The sequence below is a fragment of the Diuraphis noxia genome, unplaced genomic scaffold (assembly GCF_037042655.1).
Source record: "Diuraphis noxia isolate RWA-SAM2 unplaced genomic scaffold, SU_Dnox_SAM2 contig0004, whole genome shotgun sequence".
In the NCBI taxonomy this organism is placed as follows: domain Eukaryota; kingdom Metazoa; phylum Arthropoda; class Insecta; order Hemiptera; family Aphididae; genus Diuraphis; species Diuraphis noxia.
Window position 1 is genome coordinate 60718236 of NW_028301714.1, and position 24252 is coordinate 60742487.

Genomic DNA, 24252 nt, shown 5'->3' on the forward strand with positions numbered 1-24252 from the left:
TATAACACAATAGTTATGTGTACATAAAAAATCTATTGTAATAATAAAAATATATTGATGTCATAGCATATAAATGTTTTGTGGTTTCAATCATATGGAGATTCTAAATTAAAAATAAATTACGTTTTTATATCCTAAGCGATTTGAAAATAATATTTTCCCAGTCGAAATTATATTATCAAATATTGATGAATTAATATTTAATAAATGTCACCCATAATATACATAATATAGGTGTTAAATGTAATATATTACAGATTATTATACAATTAGAATTTTTAATACTATTTATACATCAAATTTAATAAATTGACTATTTACTACTCAGTACTTACCTATATTAATATATTCATTTATACATTTTTTGCACAATATATTCAAAATAATTAGGTAATAATTTCGGTTGATTAATAATTTTCAGACATAAGGTGTGTTATGCCTATATAGATACGTACTTGAATGGAGATTTTAACAGCGGGCAAAAAAAAATAAATAGTTCCATAGTAATCATATATAATAACTTTATAGTTATTGCCTTATTGTTAATAATACATTTTTAAAATTTTAATTCACCCTAAACTTAACGCGTAAGCCGTTGTAGGTACATAGGCGTTTCACTAGACAGTATAGGTACATGTTTATTATACTATAATTTTTGGTATTATTTGCTCGATTTAATAATATTCTTAATAATATGTTATATATACATTTTGATTTTTTTAGCATCATCATTCTATTTTTATGCTTAAAATGCAAATATTCTGATTTTTTAAATTTCTAAATATATTTGAAGACCATATTTTCAAATACTTGAGATTTTTAGTACCACTTAAAAATGATTCTGTGACTAAACAAACTTCTATTTTTTTTAAATAGAAACCACCCTTTTTCACTTTTAATTATTCATCAAATGTATTTATTTTGTTTGAACATTTTCATGTATTTAAATTAAAAATCAAATTAGTAGTTTTTGAGTTATAAAACTTTGTGTGTAACCTAAGGATAATAATATATTAATATGTCTATGGTAATGGGTATTAAGTAGATGTGCCGGTTTAGATGATTTAAAAATGTTAGTAATTAGGTATTATTGATTTACCAATATAAAAATAATTTGTAAAAATGATCCAAATACAACACCTAAATATTATATTTAAATATCTAGTATAACATAATATAGTTTAAATTTTTGTGAAAACCTCTTTGATGATTATTCATTAATAAAACATTTAAATAACTCTAAAACTATGCATTCAAATCACAATTTAGATATATACTAATTGTCAAGAAAATCATCACCCGATAAATAATATTCAGTAAAAAGGGGTTCTTGTTTGAAAAATAGAAGATTGTATCATCACAAGACATTCCTTGAGTACCTAGTATAAAAAGAAGAAATTTAAAACTATGGTCTGCAATAACGTTGCTTTTGAAAATGAGGATGACTACGCTTAAAAAATCAGCATGCATATATGCGATTGAATAGTAGGAGACCATAGACAATATTAAGTTTTAAGCAGGTTCATAATATTATTATGGTGTGCACGTTTGCTTAACTTTTTATTGGAAGTGTTACGTGGTACAGTACATGGAAGGTTTATTGCACGTCCGAGGGTGAAAATAACGTTCAATTATTCATGTACATATAGGACGAATATCTATTCTATAAGAATCAATATATTATACAGTCCAGGGGCGAACGCAGGGGGGATATTAGGGGTTTAAACACCCCCGAAATAGTAGATACAAAAAATAAATTATCTGACCTACAAATGTATTAGTGTATTACTAATAACATTTCAAAAAAATAAAAATAAATTATTAGTTATTAAAAAGTTTCCCTTCTCCCGTTGTTTGTAAATTAATGGATACAGTAAAATCACCAATAAAATGTATGATAATGCAGTTTCGAAGTGAGTATGACAGTATGTTATAAGTTATTAATAACTGATCGACATCGAAGGCCGATGATGTACGTATAATGTAGACAGACGACGAGTGTAATTGCCGTCTACCGGAAATTCCTACAACTAACCTACACTAACCTACAAATTGTAATAATTAGTTATTAATTATTATATATGATAATATTATATTATTATGTAATATGTATATTATATACGTATTATGTATTTATGTATATAGTATAAGTGACTAAAATAAAATATAGAAAAGTGTAATACAGTATGAATAATATGATATTTATGAATACCTACTTTAAATTTTTTCAACCCCCCCCCCCCCCCCCCAAAAAAAAAAAAATTTTTCCTGCGTTCGCCCCTGATATAGTCATACACTTATTGTAAAAAAAGTCATTCACAGATTGAGTACTTCTTATTTAAAAATAAAACGATATTTAGACTAAGAATAGGTACACAATTATGGTGGTAAAATTAATTTTCAATAAAACTGAGTTAAAGGAATAAATTACAGTTTGTATTACCATTCACCACTGGATAACCATTGAATTGTGTAAAAATATAAGTTATGAAAAATGATAAAGTCAAAAAAATAAAATAAAATAAATGTTTTGGTTGTTAAAGTTTAATCTTTGGGCAAGTATGGTTGGCAAATGATCTTGTTTATGACGTTTCAAAACAGCTCAAAGTTTTCTTTCCCTTTAGGATTTATTTATAAATACGAGCTTAACTGATCCCACATAATGTTGCATATAAAATTCTTGGTGAATTACTATGTACACTTTTACAACAATAAGTTAATTAATTAACATTTACGTCGTACAAAAACTTAAACATATTCGTTTATTTTATGCATTGATCGATTAACGTTAATAATAATTATGTTGCAATGGATTTTTCAATTAAGTAATGCAAGTGAAATTAATTTCAGCTATAGACGATTTTGTACGATTTATATTATATTAGATGGAAATTATGAAATATATTTTTTCGTTACACTTTTATAAAAACAGAAAGATATAGAGAGAAAGATAGAGACAGAGAGAGAGTGAGAAAGAAATGAGCGTGCTTAATTATTTTTAATGTTACGTCGGATATAATTATTTACGATTAAAAATCCGTGTTGTTAAAAGAAAAATTTACTTTTATGTACCTATTCTAGCAAGTAATTATATTTTTTTACTTGTGAACCCCTATGTACATTTATGTTATCAAATTAGTCATAAACAGGATATTATGAGTATGTTATGTTGCAGAAAGAACTGAAAAATGTTATAACTTTCATTACATCAGTGCATTATTATATTTTTTATTTTGATAATTATAAATATTAAAAATCTAAAAATATCGATCGAAACAAAGGTAACTACAATATAGTTCGTTAAGTAAATCGTCCAAAGCTTTCTGTCACACTCTTGGTGTGTATATATAAATAAAATAAAAGTTATTAAAAATTGGTATTTATAATAAATTGTAGTGAATACATTTCGTATACAGTTATACATCGCACGGCAATGATACATTTAGTTGATATTAGGTATTTGATAAACTTTTAACTAACATTTTTTAATTCACAGACATAATATTATTGTGGTATAAGATTTGGAAATAAAAATTCATGGAATTCAAAATTCAAAATTTGTTTGCGTACGCACCTATAAACTACGTATCATAACGAAAAAAAAATACTACAAAATGTAAATAAGATACGTGCGTGTTATTATATTATTAGTTGATAAGTTCTTATAATATTCTCCAACGATGTCATTTTGATCGTTGGATTTAAATTTTGACTTGGGAGATATATTTTTGGATATTGTTTAAGAATACTGTAACGATATCGCAGAAGTGGAAATAATTTTTAGGTGATATAGGTAATTTTACAGTTTAATAGAACTGGAAAAATTATTTAGAACAGTTGCAGCTGTACGATGAAAATATAATATTAAATTACTAGCATGTCTGGGTTAAATGTATTTATGTATATTATGTATTTCAGTTATTGGACGAATTAATTGAAATATTAAAAACAAAGTGAGCTGTAATCATATTATAATATTAACAGTTAGTAGTGTACCTAATTTTTCAAATAGCTAAACTAAACATTATAATTATTGCATGTGTAATGTGTATATATATGTATATATATTTTAGAGGATTGATCAACATACATTACCACATATAATATTAGGACAATAGTAAGTTCTTGCTAAAAATCAATTAATTAATATAAACAATAATATTTACTTGATATTATAAATAATAATATGGTATTGGATGGTATACGCTAAAGCACATTGTCCACGAAATCAGTTTAATATATTTATATAATTATGAACAGTCGAACAGATGGAATGTTATCAAGTTAGTTGCTTTTAATGTTATTATGTAGGGCGTAGGTAAATTAATGCAATAAATAATAATAATATAATAATATAAATACATTAATACCACCGTCAAAACTATACTAATCACCAGTAACGTACGCAGAATTTTAGTTCGGTTAAGGTCTTACATGAGTAAATAATTTAAATAATAATAAACAATTTAAATAATTTGTCTAACAGTTTTTGTATAATTAGTTATATGAGTATAAATAATTTTAAAAATATGTTGTATTAATAATTTAATAAAAAAACTCATGCGATTTCCATTGTTGTACTATGATGCACTATAATATACAGCGTAAAAGACTAAATATGACCACTCTGTTGAATATTGTGCGTTAATTCAAATATTATGATATTTTCGGGATTTTTTAGTATAACATATTTTCAGATATCGGGATATGTTACTTATAATATATTATTTGGAGGGAGACTGTCTCTTGTCGATTAGAATCTCTTTTATTTTTTTAAATAAACATCAGCTCTTTCTTACGTAAGTCGTTAAGCATACGGGTTTTTTTTACTTCGGATGAGAAGTATTTTAGTTACTAAACTTTATGTACTGAGATAAATTATCCTCAATAATCCATCTATTATACAAAAAAGTTTCGTTGAATTATTACCATAGCAACCAATATTAGAGTGAATTTTATATTTTTACTAACTTTACACATGGTAAATTATACGTTGCATTAACACGATGTAAAAGTCCTGAGTGAATGAGTATTTAGTGCAAATTTGAAAATAAATTAATTGAAAAAATTGTATTTGATGAGGTATATTATCTATCATGTGCATTATAATAATTATTTTATTTAAATTGTAAGTAATTTTTAACGTTTATAAATATTTTATATTAGAGTTTTCAGCTTGAAAAAAATATAAAAGGGTTGACCAGCGAATCTAACAGACCGCAAAGGATTTTTTTTTATTATTAAATTGAAGTAATATTAATTTGTCTAGTGTACTTATAATTATACTTGGACAATTTTTACGAATTGTAATAATATTATAATATATTAAGAGGTTCCAGTCTGTAATTTTCTAAAGAGTAAGAATCAGGCAAATTATGTGGCGGTTCATCCAGGTCATGTAAATGTGTGATAGTGTAAATTAACATTAGTGTGTATGATGCGATAAACAACACAGATCTCATTGAGTTTCGCACTCGCAGGAATAATATGTCATTATTATACTCAATTAAAAAAAAAGTTTTCGGCTACTTTTTGAGTTTGAACATACCTTGGCTTTGACAAAACTGTGAAATTTTGAGTTGATGTGGTTTTAATTTTGTGAAAATCTTAGCATTTATTAACATCTCTTTAAGAGAACGGTCGAGGAATTTTATTAGGAATATAAATTTCTGCAACATATGGTTGAACAGAAATGTTGTAGAAACTGAAATTTGTATAATATCATAATACTGTCAAAAACTTAAACTTTGAAAAAACTAAAAAGTGCTCTGACAGTTCTCTAGAGGAGATTTAAAAAAAAGTTGTTGTTTTTGTAATAGCAAAATCAAACCACTCTAAGTCCTTTATCTTGTCACAGAAAATGGTCTAAAAATGTACAATAACTGACTAGAGCCATCTCATAACATACAATGACTATGATTTTAATATCATCACAGTAGTTCCATTTATTTATATCTGTGTTATCATTATTACCTCCTACATAAAGTTTAATTATTTATAAATTACTAGAAAAAATCACACGCTCTGCCGTTTACGGTAAAAAGACTGGTGTTGTTTGAAAAACAAAAGTTTGTATAATCGCCACAATACATTTGCATTTCTTATACATAAATGGTATACAATAATGTAGGCATTATAAATAATACTTGTTTTCCAATGGCTTATGTCGTCGCGTGTATTTTTATTAATAGAAAAAAATGTATTATATGATACGTAAGTATTTCGAAATATGATCTTATGAGTGAGCATAAGCATTCAAATATCCCAAAAATCTTTCAATAAATGCGTTGATAAAAAAAAAAAAAAAAATAGGGGTGAGCACGGCAGCAGTGTAACTTATATATAATAACAATACTATTTTAAGAGGAAAACGAGTGGCTGACCGGAACAACACGTGCGTTTTCGACGAAGAAAACCGAAAAGCGCAGCTCTATGTATACGTACAATGACAATTATAATATTCTATTACGATCCCGTTTGATTTTGTGTGCGTCCATGTTAAATGCAAGTCTCCGCTTCGTTGTGTCGCGGGTCGTCGGTCTGCTGCAGCGTTTCGCATCCTTGCAGCTGCAGTTGCACCATGTTGCTGTTGCAGTTGCTGTGTTGCGCGTCGGCGGGCTTGTTGTCGGGGCCCTGTACGGTCACCCTGAGCAACGTTTTGTAGCACTGCGCGTTCCCGTTGACCGGCGAAATCATCACCATCACGTCGGAGGCCGCGGACGTACGGCCACAAACGCCGCCACCACAATTGTCGGATAGCGGAACAGCCGAGTAATGGTGATGATGGTGATGCAGCGGTTCGGTCTGCAGGTTCCTGGTGGACCGGTGCACCAACGATTTGCGGCTGCACTCGGCGGTGCTAATGGTCGTGTTCAGTGGCACGGTCGTCTCCCGGAAGCTCGACTGCAGGTCTCTGGACATGCGGTTCCGGTGGTCGCCCGAGTACCCGCACAGCGTCTCCCGGAACGCTCTCCTGTACTTCATCGACATCAGGTTGTACAGGATCGGGTTGACCGTCGACGAGAAGTAATAGAAGCAACCGGCGATCGTGTAAAGCAACTCGTTGGCCTGTGTGTAGTACGGCGAGTCCTTGGCGTACAGGTAGAGCAGCCGCTGAGCGTGGAACGGTGCCCAACACAGGAAGAACGCGATGACGACGGCCGCTGAAAACCACGTGTTACTTATTATTATTTTTTATTAAAATTGTGATATTTTAAATGGTTATGGAATTAAATGGTTCAAAATCCGTAGCACAAGCCATATATATATATATTAGTCAAATGTAGTGTAATGGATTGGTCAGAGGCTTCTTAAGGTCATTTTCATGAGGGGGGGGGCAAAATTATAGATGGCCTGCAGCTGATCTCACGTGACTATAGGTATTGTTTATTTTAAGAATATAATCATGTCGAATATACTTTGCAGGTACTAGGTACCTCATCAACCAGTATTATTAACAACACTTTTCAAATGTATTCAAAATACGTATTTAATACTCGGCGTCATTATGTGTATGAATACTGTCTTTCAAAATTATTTGAATATAAATACAAATACAGTTTAAGAATATTCAAAATACTTAACAAGTACTTTTTTTCAAAGTATTTGCACTAATGTATTCTTAAAATCCTTATAAATATTTAAATCAAATGACTTCCTAATAAATACATTCTTCAATTATTTCAAAAATTTCAAACGTTACATTTATAGATGACTAACCTAACCAGCTAGTATACTGTCGAGTCAAAACTTCAGATACGAAGCTAGGTAACATTTTATCTATTGTGTCATCTGAGTATTTGATGAAATCTTATACATTTTTTAAAACATTATAAAATATTATTTAAACATGAAAAAATATTCCGCTAAATACAACGGCAAAAAGAAAAAAATTGTATTAAGTATCCTAACTAATTATTTTTAAATTAATAAATTAAATACATGTATTCGAATATCTAACAACTAATTTAGAGGAGCTAAAAGATATTAGTCAAGTCAAACACAATGGATGCAAATGGAATGAGTTTGATTTCTGATAGATGATGTCGTTCGTGTGATCAAATAAGCCACACATAGAACATTATATTTTATAAATATATTTAAAATATTACATTTGATTTAGTGTAACAATAGTATTTTATGTCATTTTAAACCTAACAACACTCTGACGAATAATTTTGAATTACTCAATATTATTAAATAGTCGACTCTAAGTTGGACTGAGAAGGGTACTATCATCTTATATTATCCTCTATTAAGGGAGTGAATTCGAGTTATTAAACTTTTTGAGATATACATTATACAATGTATAATAATATACATAGGCATCAAAAACCAATCGAGTGTCATGCCGTTTTGAAAGATAATGTCTAATAATTCACATGATATCAAAATTCGATATAGTTTAGGTATACCTTCAACAGTGGATTGTATTAATTAAATTATAATGTTACGGTGTTGTGGATGGGGATGGGACTGCAACTTCACTCTATATATTCTGAGATTAATTCACAAAACGGTCCTTAACACAAAAATGACGTCTAATGTTTATGTCATATCGTAGTTGATACGAGTTTAGTTTATTGAGACTGTGTTTCTACAAGTTTGTGAAAATTTATTGATAATTATGCCTATCTATTGAATAAAAGTATAAACTATATTATATTCTAACAACTATAGACTGATAATAGTTACGATTACAAAGTATTCATAGAATAATTTTATTAATATTTTCTACGTGATGGTCTCTCATTGTTTTCCAAATAAAAATTAATTTTCCTAAGGTAATACCTAAGCTTTTTAGTCGTTCAAAATAAATAAAGTATTCCAATTTCAGTTGTTATACAACTATATAAGGTTGTCCACTTTTTGCGGATTCTGTGAAATCATTATATCAACAAAAAACTTGACATAAAATATATATGATATAGGAATGAAACAATTGTAATGATAAACCAGTGCATGATCATTTAAATGATAATTTTTTCATGTTGATATTACATACTATATAGTTGCATCCCCTCCCCCCTAATGAAATGAATCCTATTCTATTTCTTTTAATTAGAGTAAAAAACGTCATAATAACAGCGATATAATAATTTACAAGCAAATGACATTAGAAAATTTAATAATGTTTTGACGCGTTTTTGATGATTATTCATCTAATGACTTATAATGATGAAACCATTTGATCATAGTTACAGTAGATTACATAATAAATTAAAATATTAATATCTCAAGAATGTTTAAAAAACCATGTATTATTTTTGCAAATTTTAATGTAATTTTTTCGTAATTATAAAAATATGTATCGTCGAACATCCCATTTCGTTTTGAATTATAATTTCTTTTCAAATATTATAACAGTTTTTAAAATATTTCCTGATTTCTCCCACATAAAAATAACGTTTTATAAATTGATAATCAAAACTAAAAATGATTATATTTTTGACCAATTACGTGTTATATTTTTGTAAAATAATTATGGAAAATCTTAAATATGCCATTTAATCTTTATTTTTATTTTTAATAAGTTATATACGTCGGTTAGTCGGTTAGGACTAGTCGTGAGAGAAAAAGGTTGGGAAACGCTGCAGTATAATACTTACTTGAAAATATTAATAACATAACAATAATAGTGATAATAGTAATAATAATAAGAAAATTGGTTAGTAAAATATCTCTTTCCGTGTACAATGACTTTGCAAAAATATAATATAGTCACCTAGCATCCTGACAATTGACTTTTTCGATTGAATCTGTTTGGTCTCGCCGTGCACGTTGCCCTGCATTTGTTTTCCCAGCGAGTGCCTGGAACTCTGTCTGATCTGGAGCCCGATGAGCACATACAACACAATGATGATCATCATGGGGACGAGAAAGAAGAGCAACGAGCTCAACTCGTATACAGGCACTCCTGTCGGCACGTTCTTATCCAACATCGCGCAAAATGCGCTCTCATACAACGGATATCCTGACCCTTGAATAATATATATATAACAATATCATGTAATTTGGTTTGGTAATAATTATTATCATAATATTCTCAGCGAAGAGACTGTTTACGCACGAAACAACGCCATTTGTATTCACGATTCGTATTAACGCAAATCACGTTTAAATTTTAATAATAATAATAGTAATAAAACAGTTAATATAGTATAATATAAACGTAAATCATCTCGATGCGATTATACAAAAACTACGCAATCACATAATGTTAGTATAATAATATGATGTAATATGTAGGGTAGGTAAGTACAAGGAGATTACCTATTATAGGTAAACACTGCTTTTTTTTAGAAAAATATTAATCTTATTTTGGAAATATTTCTTTTTACATAATTTGAATTCTTTATACAAGACAACACGTCAACACGCATTAAGGTTGTTATTATACAAATTTAACATAATATAACTTTATTTTTTATGATGTTACCTTTTTTGGAATACACAGTAGCATACATTTTTTATTTCATGTCCCAAAGCAGAATATTTTTCTGAAAATTAATAAAATTTAATTTTTAACGTGAATCATTTAGCTAGATTGGTAAACTTATGAAAAAAGCTTAGATTTTATAGCACTAAAAAGTAGATACTGAAATATGATCTGAAATACGTCTTAAAACTAAATAAAAACGTAACTAAAAATTGTAGTAAAACAATTTTTTATATTTAATGTCTTAAATGAAATTGATTGAAATGTGGATAATTTTTTCATCTTTTCTAAATTTCTATATTATTAAAACTTGAAAAATAAATTTAATTTAATTCAAACCTATCAGTAAACAAATGCACCAAATATGGAAAAATAGCAGTAAAAAGTTTAAAATGCTTAAAATATGCAGAATGTTATATTTGGTGTTCTTGAAGGCTTGGCGGATAAATCACTTTTATAGCTTACTCATTTATAGTTCTAACTTCTATTTAAAAGTGTATTCTATGTATAATATAATTAGTTATTACTTAAATAATTTTATTTATTCCAAGTTCGAGTTTTAAGCCTTTTCACTTATGATAATTGGATCCAACTCGAGTAGCGACTAGTGGACAAAGAATTTGCGCTGTATCTACCTACCCTTTGTGTCACTTCTCCATTTGTCTAAACTAGCTCAAAGTTTGTTGCTTGGGTATAAAAATTTTCTGATGACAATTCAAAATATGTGTTGTCGTTTATAAAAGTTAAAGAAAAAATATAATTATTAATATCCAACGGTTTTATTAGATTTCCAGATCATGAATTATCATTATCAACAAAAATGTCTCTTGGGTTAGATATCTCTGACAGTAGAGATGAAAGGAAATTACTAAATCAAGTTGCTTTCCTAATTCATAGGTATACAATAGTTTCCAATAACATTATTACTAGATCATTTTTCACAGTTATGCTATCATGGTTGTTATGTCTATTTTTTGAATTTTTGTCTCAACAACGTAGACATCTGAAAATTTTTTCACGTTATTTGAAGATAAATTAACATGCCCTTAAAATAAAATTATTTGTCTTAATTTTCAATAAGTTTAATCGTTTAGGACGAAATTATTGAAAAATCAACAATGCTCTGTTCGTGTAACAAAAAGTATAAATTGTGCACTTAAGTTCGCTCTGGTGGATGCTACTTGTAGCAACAAGACTTGTTTGTTTTCTCTCCGGTTGGCTGTGTTCAATGCCCTTATTTTGGTGTTCATGTGTGTTACTAAGGCCAATTGGATGCTGTAACGCAAAGTCGGTTAGAAAAAAAAGTTTAACCCAAAAATATATTAATCATGTTAATATAATTTGTTTTTAAAACTATTATTTTTAACGAATTCAAATTATGTAGAAAAAAGATTTTTTAAAACAGGTTTTTTGCTTTTCGAGAAAACATGAGTGTTTACTACTAATATAATCACCTTGTATACATAATATATCATATTACCCATACAAATTCAACAATACATTATAACATAATACATTTAATACAAAAAGAATATCATCATTCATTATAAATTATAATGTGAAATTTGATCTATACCACAATTTTTTTTAAATACAGAAGAGCCTCGATAATTTGAATTTTTTTTCCTGTCTTTGGAATGTTCTTACATCGAGTTTTGGAAATATAATTCGTAAAATATAGAAATCGAATTAATTGTTATTTCTTTCGAGATTCGAGTTATATAGAAACTCGACTGTTATTTTGTTATATTAATATTAGTGGTATGTTTTATTTAATCATGTTGTGGTATACTTTTCAAATACAATATTCATAGTACGCATAATATGGACTCGAATACATTTTAAAATTATTCAAAATATTAAAATATTTATAAGTTAATAACAGATAAATGTTTAAATGAGATGAAATTTTTCAAATAATTATAAATACATTCTTTAATATCGGTTCAAGAATTTCAGATGTCACATACTAAATCACATACACTGTATCATACAGTTAAAATTCAACTAGGTAGGATATTAAGCTAACTTAAATATTGGATTTGGGTTTTCTGTAAATTTGATGAAATCTAATAATTTTTTAAAAATATTAAAATATTATGAAATATTTTCTTAAGAACTATTTTTTTTAAATAGTGAACAAAGTAAAAAAGAAAATAATATATTTTTTATAAGTATTTAGAATTGTCAAAAAGTATTTGAGACGTATTTGAAATACCAAAGAAACAAAATACAAATATTTAAATTATTATTCATTCATTTATTATTTAAATACAAATATTAGAATACCTATTATTTAACAAGACCGAAATTAGGTATAATAATATGGTTGATATGCAATTAATAATTATTTGATTGCAAAATTGGCCCATTACCCGGTGGATAGTCCACATAGTCGACTGTAGTAAACATGGCGAACGGTAGTGCGGCGAAAAACGAAATCACCCAAACGACTGCAATGATTCTGACGGCTCTCTTTAGTCCGGACATGGCGTACGAATGAAGCGGATGACAGATGGCCAAGTATCTTTCCATCGAAAACGCCACGATGGTCAACACCGACGTGTACGAAGTCCTGTACATATTAAAATTATAATAATAGATGAATCAAAACGTATCGTGTTGAATACGTCATTATTGTGTGCACTTGGGTGGGTGTGAAAAATGGTAAATGACAATATAAATTATTATTACTTCGCAGGTGTAATTGAACGATCAGAAATCATATGGCAATATTGAATACCCGAAAAAATACTTCCAAATAGTTCATTGTTTTTTTTTTTTTTTTTTTTTTTTTTTAGTTATAACACATTTGTATGGCAATGTCAATAATAATATATAAATAATAAAAATAGACAATTTTTTAATTAATTATATGCCAGTAGTTATGCATATAATATGTATATCTGATCGATATGACTGATAGACCGTGAACTCTCCAAATCGTTTTTATTATAGGTATATAATACGACTAATCATTGAATCCAAATTTAACGAAAAAAATTGAAAATTCTTAATACATTTCAAAAAATGTTTTCAGTGGTTATTTCGTTGTAATGTAAATGTAGTATTGACACAAATGTTAATAATAAAGTGTTAATTATTTTTAAATCAATAATATGCTATTGACAATAGATAATTATAATAGATAGATATAGACTATAGTCAATAATAATGTAATATGATAGAAATATCCTATACTATTATAGTAATTAAATGTTAATTATTATTGTCTATCGTTGTCAATGACCTATGATTGAATTAAGAAAATTTTATGACCTCGCTATAACTAATTTTGTTTTTTTAATTTTGAAAAATTCCATAGTTCTTTGTAGATTTTTTGATGGTTAAAGTTAACTTAAATAGTTTAAAATTATTATTTTTCAATAAATATATTATTTATTCGTCGAACTTGTCAATAAAAATGTATGATAATATTTTGTTTAGTTTATGTTAGAATGAACACAGTTAAAAATATGAAAAATTAAGCTAGATATATTAACCATATTCCACAAAATCATAACTCAAAATTCAACCATCACAGTATCTATAGGAGTAGTGGCCAGTGGCCAACATGAAAACATCCACAAGTCATATGGATAAATACAATGATATCAAGAGTCAACATGTTTATAAATAAATTTTATAATTTTATAAATTTTATAGTCATAATTATGGTTAGGTTTATTTTTGTTGACCCATACCACCAATGCCACGTTTATGTGTTTGAAATTATAATCAGTGTAAAAACCTTATATACCTACTATAATATAAAACAGCTTTTAACGGAAGTTTGTAATTAGCACTAAATTAAAGATATGTAATTTGCACCACTGTTGGTCGCCGAGATTAGTGTTTGTAATTTACACCAAAATGATTATTTATTTGTTTGATTATTCAATATTCGATTTTGAAATATTTCATAATTCCTCGATATCTTCGTTGAAGTCAAGACTACAGGTGGACACGAATGAAAATAATTTTTTTATACCTATTCATACCTAATACGACTTTAATTTTACATATATTTTTTTTTAATTGGCTAACTTTTATTATATTCATAATTATACTATTTTATATAAACTTAAAACAATATATGTATAAGCTCAGTTATTTAATAAATAAGAACTAAGCTAAATTTATATCAAGATATAGAAACTTGTAAGTTGGTACTATCGAGATACCATCGAAAAAATAATTGAATTTAATTTTTGTTACAATTCCTATTTCTTACTACCCGAGGATGGTGCAAATTACATGTTATCCATATTTTGGTGCAAATTACAAACGCATTTAAAACAAGTGGCGCAAATTACACATGTTGCAAATATTTTGGGCCAATTTTGATGTAAATTGACTTCAGCCCTTTTAACAACGTCGTTTAGGTACTTACATTTCTGAAACTAAAGCGCGAAATTTACACAGAACTTCACCCAACGGCCATGGATACTGTTGCCAGTATACGCTGAGATCATTAGGCAGTCCTGAAACAAAAAATCAATTATATGTTTTTAGTAAAATATCTGCCAAAGTTTAATGTCTGAGCGTGGTAAAAAATAATTTTAATGGACATATGCAAACATGTGCGTAGCTAGAAATTTCAAAAGGGTGTGTTTTTAAATTCAATTTAAAATTTCTCTAAACATTATTATAATTGTTAAATATTCTCCTCTTTGTCGGTTATTTCCTTGTATAAAAATATAATAATTATTAGGCCTAAGATTTTTATGTCATGTTATTTTAATTTTGGTGTTTAAAAACTTAGCTCATTGCAAAAAAAAAAATTGTCGAAGTGATGCTGATAATAATATTGATGTAAGTATTATTTTGTATTTTTTTTTAACAAATAACATTAGTTGTTCAAAGAATTTTTCATGTTCTACATCATTTTTCACAAATTATTGAACATTGATAATTATATGAAATGGATTGTTGTAATAAAAACTGAAATACATTGGTATGAATGTCCGGCGAGGATTTATCCATTGCGATATCTCCCGAAATAATGGTGATATCAGAATTATGGTTTTGTAATAAGACTCACAGGGATAAGAACTAGGTACAATTATTTCATATTTAAATTTATTTTAATGTTTTGATAAAAAAGTTAAAAATATATATTTTTATTTAATTATTTCCAAAAAAATTAACTACAGACATTATGAAGAGTTTATTTTTCTGAAAATATTGACGTTTCAAAATTTTATTTTCATTTATTTCCTGATTTTTAATTTTTTTTTTTAGTTTCGAGAAACACATAAATCGCCTTTGTATTGGAAGTTGCAGATTTGCTATACGACAATTTCATTTTATTTTTTCGTAATCGAATTGTGTTAAAAATTTAATTGTAGAACTATTATAAAACTGGCTAATACGTATTAACAAAAAAAATATAATTATGTTAAAAGTACGATTTTTCGAGTTTTTTTTGTATAAGTAAAATTATTGTATTGTAATTTGATTTAAGCATTTCATTTAAACTTTTAGATCTATTCGTATCTTTTATATTAAAGATAATATATATTATTATTATTTTCGTATTAGCTAAGATTATGACGAACTACGATTACCTTTATTAATATTGTTGTGAAATTAGTTAACACTGTGAAAGTTATGACGGTATCAAACTATATTGTGCTCAGTGTGAACAAAATAATTCGCTTGTGAATTTTTGTGTGCAGATTTTAGTAGCGGTGGAGTGTGTGAAATGAACTTCGGGAAGATATACACTAGTAATCAATATTTAAGTTACCTATATCATATTACATTCTGAGAGAAGTAATTAGTCGACGAACAATGATTACCAAACATTATAATGAAGGCTATAATTTTATTTTGGTGTCTCAGAACTTAGCTGTTTCATAGAAAAATGTGTTTAAATAATACTTAACAAAAAAAGTTAAATTTATAATGGCATAATACTATACTATTATCATTGACGCAGCATGAACAAATAATTTGTGGAAAGTCGGATAAATTACTATTTAAAGACATTAATATATATATATATATATATAGACATTATTAGGTTAGGTTAGACAAAACACACTTTTAGATTCATTAAAACTTATTTGATAACATGGTTAAGGATAATTCATTTGAAATGAATAGTATGTGTCATACTTGATACTTGAGTCATTTTTACAAATTATTTATGCTATTAAATTAGTCATTAAAATATTCAAAGTTCAAATAAACTAACCATATACATGTTAGTCAATAATTCGACCAGTTTGGATGTACTGTATTCAGTTATGGGGTTTTGCAAAGTCATCCAATATAAAACGCTTCAAGTGTTTCAATCCATCTGCTTACGACTAATTACTTCTTCTCCTTGGTATTTTATAAATTATAATCTTCACAAAAATTCAAAAATTCCTACACGTAATCAACTAGTATATTTATATTACTTTAAATTTTATTCCAAATCAAACTCTCACAATAACCCATCAATCAAAAAACTATTTTCCAACTTAATTCTCCGGTAATGTACGCAGAAAACTCAAAATACACTGGCATAGAGACCTACTCAAATGTTTTTTAAAACAATAGGTAGTACGCTAAAAAGTACTTGGTCAGGTGGCAGCTAAGTGCCTGCCCATAAACGTTACCTTCTATACCTGTTATTCACCTTGTATCGAATTTACCAATTATATTAATTGTATTGTAGGTATAGATTGTAAATAAAATCTTTTGCTTTGGCAGAAGGGATCATTCGCATTATATTTAATATTATAATTATTTATGTAAACAATTCAATTGTTATATAGAGAATAGAAATAATTTATAATTGTTTGTTTGTATTTTATTATAAGTATTATTATTACAGTTCTATTTTAAAACAATTTATACGTTGCAATGCGATTCCATAGTTGATTATATTTTGTTAAATAAACAAATACGCACACGGTACCTGTTACAATTATACAGGCTTATGTAAATGTGAAATATAAATATTTTTAATTTTGATATGAGTAAATCAAAAGAATTTCTAAAATGAAAAGTACATTAATTTCTATAGTACAATGCTATAGCAGGATTTGTGTAAGTAACACAAACAACACAACTGTTTTCCATACATTATAATATAATATTATTGTGGTATGGAATTCAATTTTCTAAGCGTACAAAATAAAAAATAACCATTTTTTTTTTTTTAATTTTAACTTTTATTGTTTGTTCATATTTTTGTTTGTTATATTTCCGGAAAGCTGTGCTTTTGAACATAAATTATTTAAGCTCATAATTTGAATCATAGTAATTATGAAAATAATCATCTAAATATATATATTATATAAATTATACATTATATATATTTTTAATGGAATATTTTATAAATACAAATATATTTTATTGTGAGGTCTATTTCTAGTTTAAAACCAAGTCAAGAAAAAAGACTCCCGGATACCTACCTTCATAATATATTTTATTTTCTATAACTGATCATGGTTATATTACTCGTAAGCTAAGTAGCAAGATAATTTCATTATTTAAATACTAATTATTTTAACTTTTACTATTTATAAAGTCATAACACAGGAAGAATAAAAATATATATTTTCATTGTGTTTTTATTTTCAGCGGGATCGTAGTGCTATTTAGAATACTTTAAAAAGTTTCTATATAATATATTGTATAATTTTTAATCAATTTAATTGTAGTGTAGTTAGGTATATATACGACCTATAAACTAGAGTTTATTCGTAAACATTATTTTGAATACTTATGATAGATTAATTTTTGATTTCTTAATTTAATTTGGGTGACTTTTTCTCAGTCTTGTAAAATATACTTTTGAAATTGTATTTGAAAACAGATACAAATACATCCATTTCACGAAAGGATCAAACACGGGATATCACACAACCTCGATGCAGCCTTTGGAGCCAATCACCAACACAACGCAGATTTAATTAACTTCCTCAAGCAAACCAATATTTATAACCAAATCTAAACATGTAAGCAAACGTAATGTACAAAATAAATTAACTAATGGCCTTTGTTGCTGAAGTTGTAAATGATCAATAAAAAAAAATAATACATCCATCGTTTAGAAATTATTTAAAATACATTTTAAATAATTTTAAGAAAAAGTATTTAAGATATAAATACAAATACTTGGAATGTATTTAAATATTTTTTTTATTTAACTTTTCCACTAGTCAGTTCACCAAATTAATATTATTTATTTAATTAATTAATATTTAAATTTTGTAATTTTTTATTTGAAATTGACACGTTACATTCAATTAGCCGTTAGGTATTATTAGGATTAATATTTGCGCCATTTTCTTAAATGTACACTGAAAAATAAAAATTGTTGTATCAGATCAATTCTTTAATTATTAAGTAAACATTTGTTAATGAAATATTAAAATTTTGTAATAACCACATTCATAAACGAACCAGACATCGGCAATAGGAAACCGGGATGGTTCTCAACATTTATGAGCGAAAAAATATTAAAAGTTAAATACTTTCTCAAAAAAATAAAAAATATTTGAAAACTGACAAACATGTTTGGATTTTCAAATTCAAATACGTTCAAAAAGTATTTAAATACATTTACTCAAATAATTTACAACACTGCTTTTCGGTGCCTTATATTTTTTTTAAACATCAACCTCTGTTATAGGTTTTAAATTATAATATTTTGATTTATAAATATTGATTCTTGCACTATATTGGTTAGGTCTATTTTGTAAGATAGAAAAAATTTATATTATCTTTTATAAAATCACCTAACGAATCTATAATTCAATTGATTTTGATTTATAAATAATTAATGGTCATTAAAGGTAAAATGTTTACAAATTTCTTTATAGTAATTTATTTAAAATGTTATAAAACCAACTGATAGTTATAAATAATAAAAATGATTGGAATTAAATTTATACGATTCGTTTGCATGTTCAATTTTCGATTTCTATTACTTGTTACTAAGTATCGTACCTAATAATAATAATATCCTACCATATCAAACAGGAATCAAAATTTCACTAAAATGGATCCGGGGCACAGCGACATAGAGGGCAATGAAAAGGCAAATCAAGAAGCCAAGATAGCAGCAGAGCACACTGATATATTCATATTAAATATTACTACATTTGCAGACACAAAAAACCAAATTAAAGAACTGACTAAAATCAAATGGCAAACACACTGGCTCGAACAAATCACAAAATTGAGAAAAATTAAAAACTCCATCTTCAGTTGGCCCAACTTCCTCACGAAAATAAGTGAAAGAGTAATTATGAACAGACTTCGCATCGGGCATACTCGATTAACCCACGGTTACCTCATGTCAAAAGATGAAAAACCTATCTGCACAACATGTGGTACCGAACTAACAGTCCAATATATCCTCACAGAATGCCATCAATACACAGATGTACTAATTTAGCTGAACATCCCAACCACCTTAGACGCAGCCATCGGTCCAAATGCAGACTCCACACTCCAAATCTTGACTTTTCTAAGAAAATATGAATTGTAAAATTTAATTTAAAATATTATATTTAAGATACTTACAAAAAAAAAAAAAAAAACAATGTAATCAATGTAACGTTTACGACTTATGGCCGTTGTCACCGATCGCGATGTCTTTGGATCAATAATAATATATTATATATTTTTTTTTTATAATGTTCGTAACTTTTCGTTTATTTATTGTAATAATCGAGATATAATAATTCATGTATAATAAGAATAAAAAAATATAGTGTTTGCACTGTATGATATGTGCTTTTTTCCACGGATTCGCTGTTAAGCTTCAGTATTCAAATATTGTATTTAGGTAATAGACAAAACCCGTATTACAATAAGAGTAAATTACGTACAACCAGGACTATGATGATGAATGAGAAATCGACCTGCCGACTTCAAACAAATTGTTATTATAAGATAATAACAATAAAGTGGCCTGTACATATTTTCGTAGAACACATCCATCACTTGTATGCCATGTCGACTGAAACCTAAGACAGATTGCGAGGGGAAAAAATAACTAATCAAACAAATATAGCTGAAGCGTATTACGACGTTGTACTTCAAAAAACATATTATATACGTAATAATAATATGATTACGGTGATGACGAAGACGACGATGATGTATTGTTTATTCCGTAATAGAATTCGTAACAATATCATTTTGAATGCCACCCGATGACAGCGATTTAAATTTCAAAACGTAAAAATATATACTTTATTATTATGTTATTATGTGTCACTGCTGCACAACGATCAAATCCATAATGCCCGACCTATGTACGTGCTGGGTGTTGGCTTTCAACATGGTTTTCAATTTTTTCTCCATCCCGACGTTGGTTCAGTTTTTCTGCCATTCCAAAAGATAAATGATCACATAGTATATTAATTTTTATTGATATTTTTCTGTGCGTTTAGAAAATATTATCGTTATAATTTTAATTACACGCCGTCTTGGCTACACAATTAAGCTACACCAAAAGTCGAAGTCTCATTAATAATTTTCCGGTACCTTTTTCTTTTCTTTACATTTTGGACCGAAAACAATATTTATACAGCGGATATTTGTGTTAAGATTACTATACCTTGTGGTTGCTAACCCAACCCATCTTATATCGTCATTCATTGCAATATATTTTTTTTATGTTCTCGATTATGACAATTAATAAAGTCGAAGTGTTACGTTGTATTTCAAAAAAGTAGTATACATAATTATACAATGATTACGACGATAATGTATTGTTTGTTTTGTAATCGAATTAGTAACAATATAATAATAAATGTTACGAGCAATGACAGCGATTTAAATTTAAAAACGTGAAAATAGACTCTAAATCAGGAGGGGGCAACATGAGTACGTCTACGGGCTGTATGGATAAATACAATGATATCAAGAGCCAACATTTTTATAATTTTACATAATTTATCATATTTTATCGTTATTAGATAAATATTGGTTTTATTTTAATAAGACGCGAGCATCAAGATGGTCACCTTTGGACTATATTTTCATGTTTGCAGTTGTTGTACAACACTCATATTCATAACCCCCCTACCACTCAAGACCAGGATACGTGGATATAACATAACTTTTTAGTTAAGTTTCGTCCTGATGACATGGGTTTTGCCTCCGAGTTTCATTTTCTCAGCATTCTGGAAAATAGTTATACATAGTAATGTAGTATTTATTTTAAACGATATTGTCCTGTGAATTTCGTAAATAATAGTTAAACAATAATTTTGATGACACGGCGATTTGGATATGCAATTTAGCTACACCACAGTTGAAGGTTTATTTTACTTATTTTACTTTTAATTATTAACATTTAGGTACATTTTTCTTTTTTTTCGCATTTTGAATTGACAGCGAGATTATAGAAATTATCTATGGTAAAATCATTACCTTATGTCCACTAATTTAACCTATCTCATATTATAGTAATAATAGATTTTTTTATGTTCTCTCGATCATCATAAACTATATTACTTATAATATAAATGTATATTGTATATAGTTTTTATTTTACAAACTACATTGTCTTCGATGAGAATTTACATACATTTTAAATGTTTTAATAATATTAGTCAAATAAAAAAAATAAAAAAAAAATTAATATATTATTTCTATCGTATTGGTATTATTATTAAAGTACGGATTTTTATGGCAATTGAATATTAGCTCTAAATAATAATATGATTAATAAATTAACGTAGAACACATGCACATGGTTTTATTTTGCTTTGTGTTATTTTTAATGCTTCTATAGTGCTTTAATAAAATTAATTTTTGGTACTATTTACTAACAAAAAAAATACATAATAATTTTTTTTCAATATACAAACAAATTAAAATTGATTATAAATGAAAAATAAGCTTATAGTGCTTTAAAAATTAAAGGCAATTTAATTGAGCAGCAAACACAATAAACCATTCCAACTACCTGAAGAATTAATTAATTTAAAATTGTTCGCTGCATTTTCAGTTGATGTAGAACTTAAGTTTTTAAATTAACAAACATGTTTGATGGTTTGATCACCGCCAAAGAAAGATTTGTGTTTTAAAGCTTAAAGAACAGCAGTCTAATTCAACCTATATGATGAATAAAGTTTTAATACAAATTTATATTTTATTGTTTTTTAACAAACAAACTGAAATCGTTTTAAATCTACAACTAAACCTTCGAAGAAAAATATTAAAATATTGATCCAAGAAAAATCGGTCCAAGGGAAATAAGAAATTTGACCCCAACATTAAATCCACAAAAAAGTTTTATTGGTTCAACACATTGCTACGTATTTTTTAATTTTTAATTACTATTAGTTACAAAATATAAACAGTTATTATTAGACACTATTCCATACTTTCTTTAAATCGATCCAAATTTATTCAAACCAGCCAAGGTGAGGTAACCTGTCCACCACCCTAGTTTGTTTGCTTCCCGGGCACACAACGTTGTTATAGTTCGAAATTTATTTTATAGCGTAAAAACGGTAGGTAACAACAACGATGGGCCTAATAATAACGTGTTTCATTCTCCGTAGTATACTTTGTCAGGGATGTTTTAGCAGCAACCTTTTTTTTTCTTCAAAATTAAAATCAAGGATTACGACGTGATTTGGTAGTTGCCGAAAAACAGTTTATATACAAAAAATTTACATATGTTAATGACTAATGAATGAGTGCCCCACTGCGCGGGGGAAGAAACGTAAATGAACGATTATACGAGTACGCTATTATGTTTATGCTGCAGATGCAGCAGAGTAAATGTATTATAAATAATAACGTAACTTTGGTAGGTACCTAATTAAACATCACAAATCATAAAGGTAATTAAAACGTTAAATGTACCTCGTTTAATGGCGCCTATACCGGATACCGGGATACCAGATTTTCAAAAATAATTGTATTTGACATAACCCGCTAAAGCATCATCGACGGGGATGGTTACGTGGCGTTTATAATTAATTTATTTGTCCCATATTGTTATTTCCACACACGCAAATAGTGCATAAAACATATTATATATGAATGAATAATAATATTATGTACTCGTATTGTACTGTATTCGGATCCTAAACAATCTGGCTTATCTGCAGTCTGGTCCGAGATGTAAACAATAATATGGTTATGGCAATATGATATATGTACCTAATTCCATTACGCAAACACCCAAAGCTCAATAAAATTGACCAACGGATATCTATATATTGTTGTTGTTGTTGTTGTGTTTTGTGCTGCCGTAAGTGATAATAAGTCATTATAAATCGCATTGCTTTTGAAAGGGAAAACACGATATACGCTGACTGCATAAAATATATTTGTAGAAAACCCACGCAAAAAAGCGAATAACTTATGTTGTATGTTTTCAGACTTTGTAACAATAAATTATACATCAATTGTGCGAGAACACATATTATTAATGATTATTATAATAAATGGGGCGCGTCCAGATTTTTAATTTTTTCTTTTTAGAGGGGGTGTGGGGTTGATAATATATTTTTGACAAATTTTGTATGAAAATGATTTCATGACATTTTTTTCATTTTTTTTCATTATTTAATTGTTTTAATAATTTTCAGGGGGAAGGAGTTACAACCCATAACCTTTCCTCGTGGATACGCCTTACCGGTGGGCCCATTTCATATTTCAGCAATGGGATCGTTTTTTATCGTTTGATCCAATGACTCTTTAACAGATTTTTTCATATTGGAGCCCTTTTTTCTGGTAAGCTGAAAATAGGTAGCCTATCTATCCATGACTATTTTAATAAATGGTGATTCACCAAGCATACTAACCCCAATTTTTTAATAATTAATGTTTATTCA

The 24252-nt window shown here is 27.5% G+C and overlaps 1 protein-coding gene across 3 annotated transcripts in view; it reads right to left on the bottom strand.

The window, feature by feature from the left end:
* LOC107168103 (neuropeptides capa receptor-like) overlaps window positions 1–24252 on the bottom strand; it is a 145573-nt gene continuing 121321 nt past the window's right edge. For all 3 annotated transcript variants that reach the window (XM_089226570.1, XM_089226571.1, XM_089226572.1), the window contains 4 exons: window positions 14832–14922; window positions 12814–13013; window positions 9725–9979; window positions 1–7163 (listed from right to left, as the gene is read on the bottom strand). In XM_089226570.1, coding sequence (XP_089082696.1) covers window positions 6499–7163; window positions 9725–9979; window positions 12814–13013; window positions 14832–14922 — 1211 coding nt within the window. In that variant the 3' untranslated portion in view covers window positions 1–6498. The remainder of the gene's footprint in view (window positions 7164–9724; window positions 9980–12813; window positions 13014–14831; window positions 14923–24252) is intronic.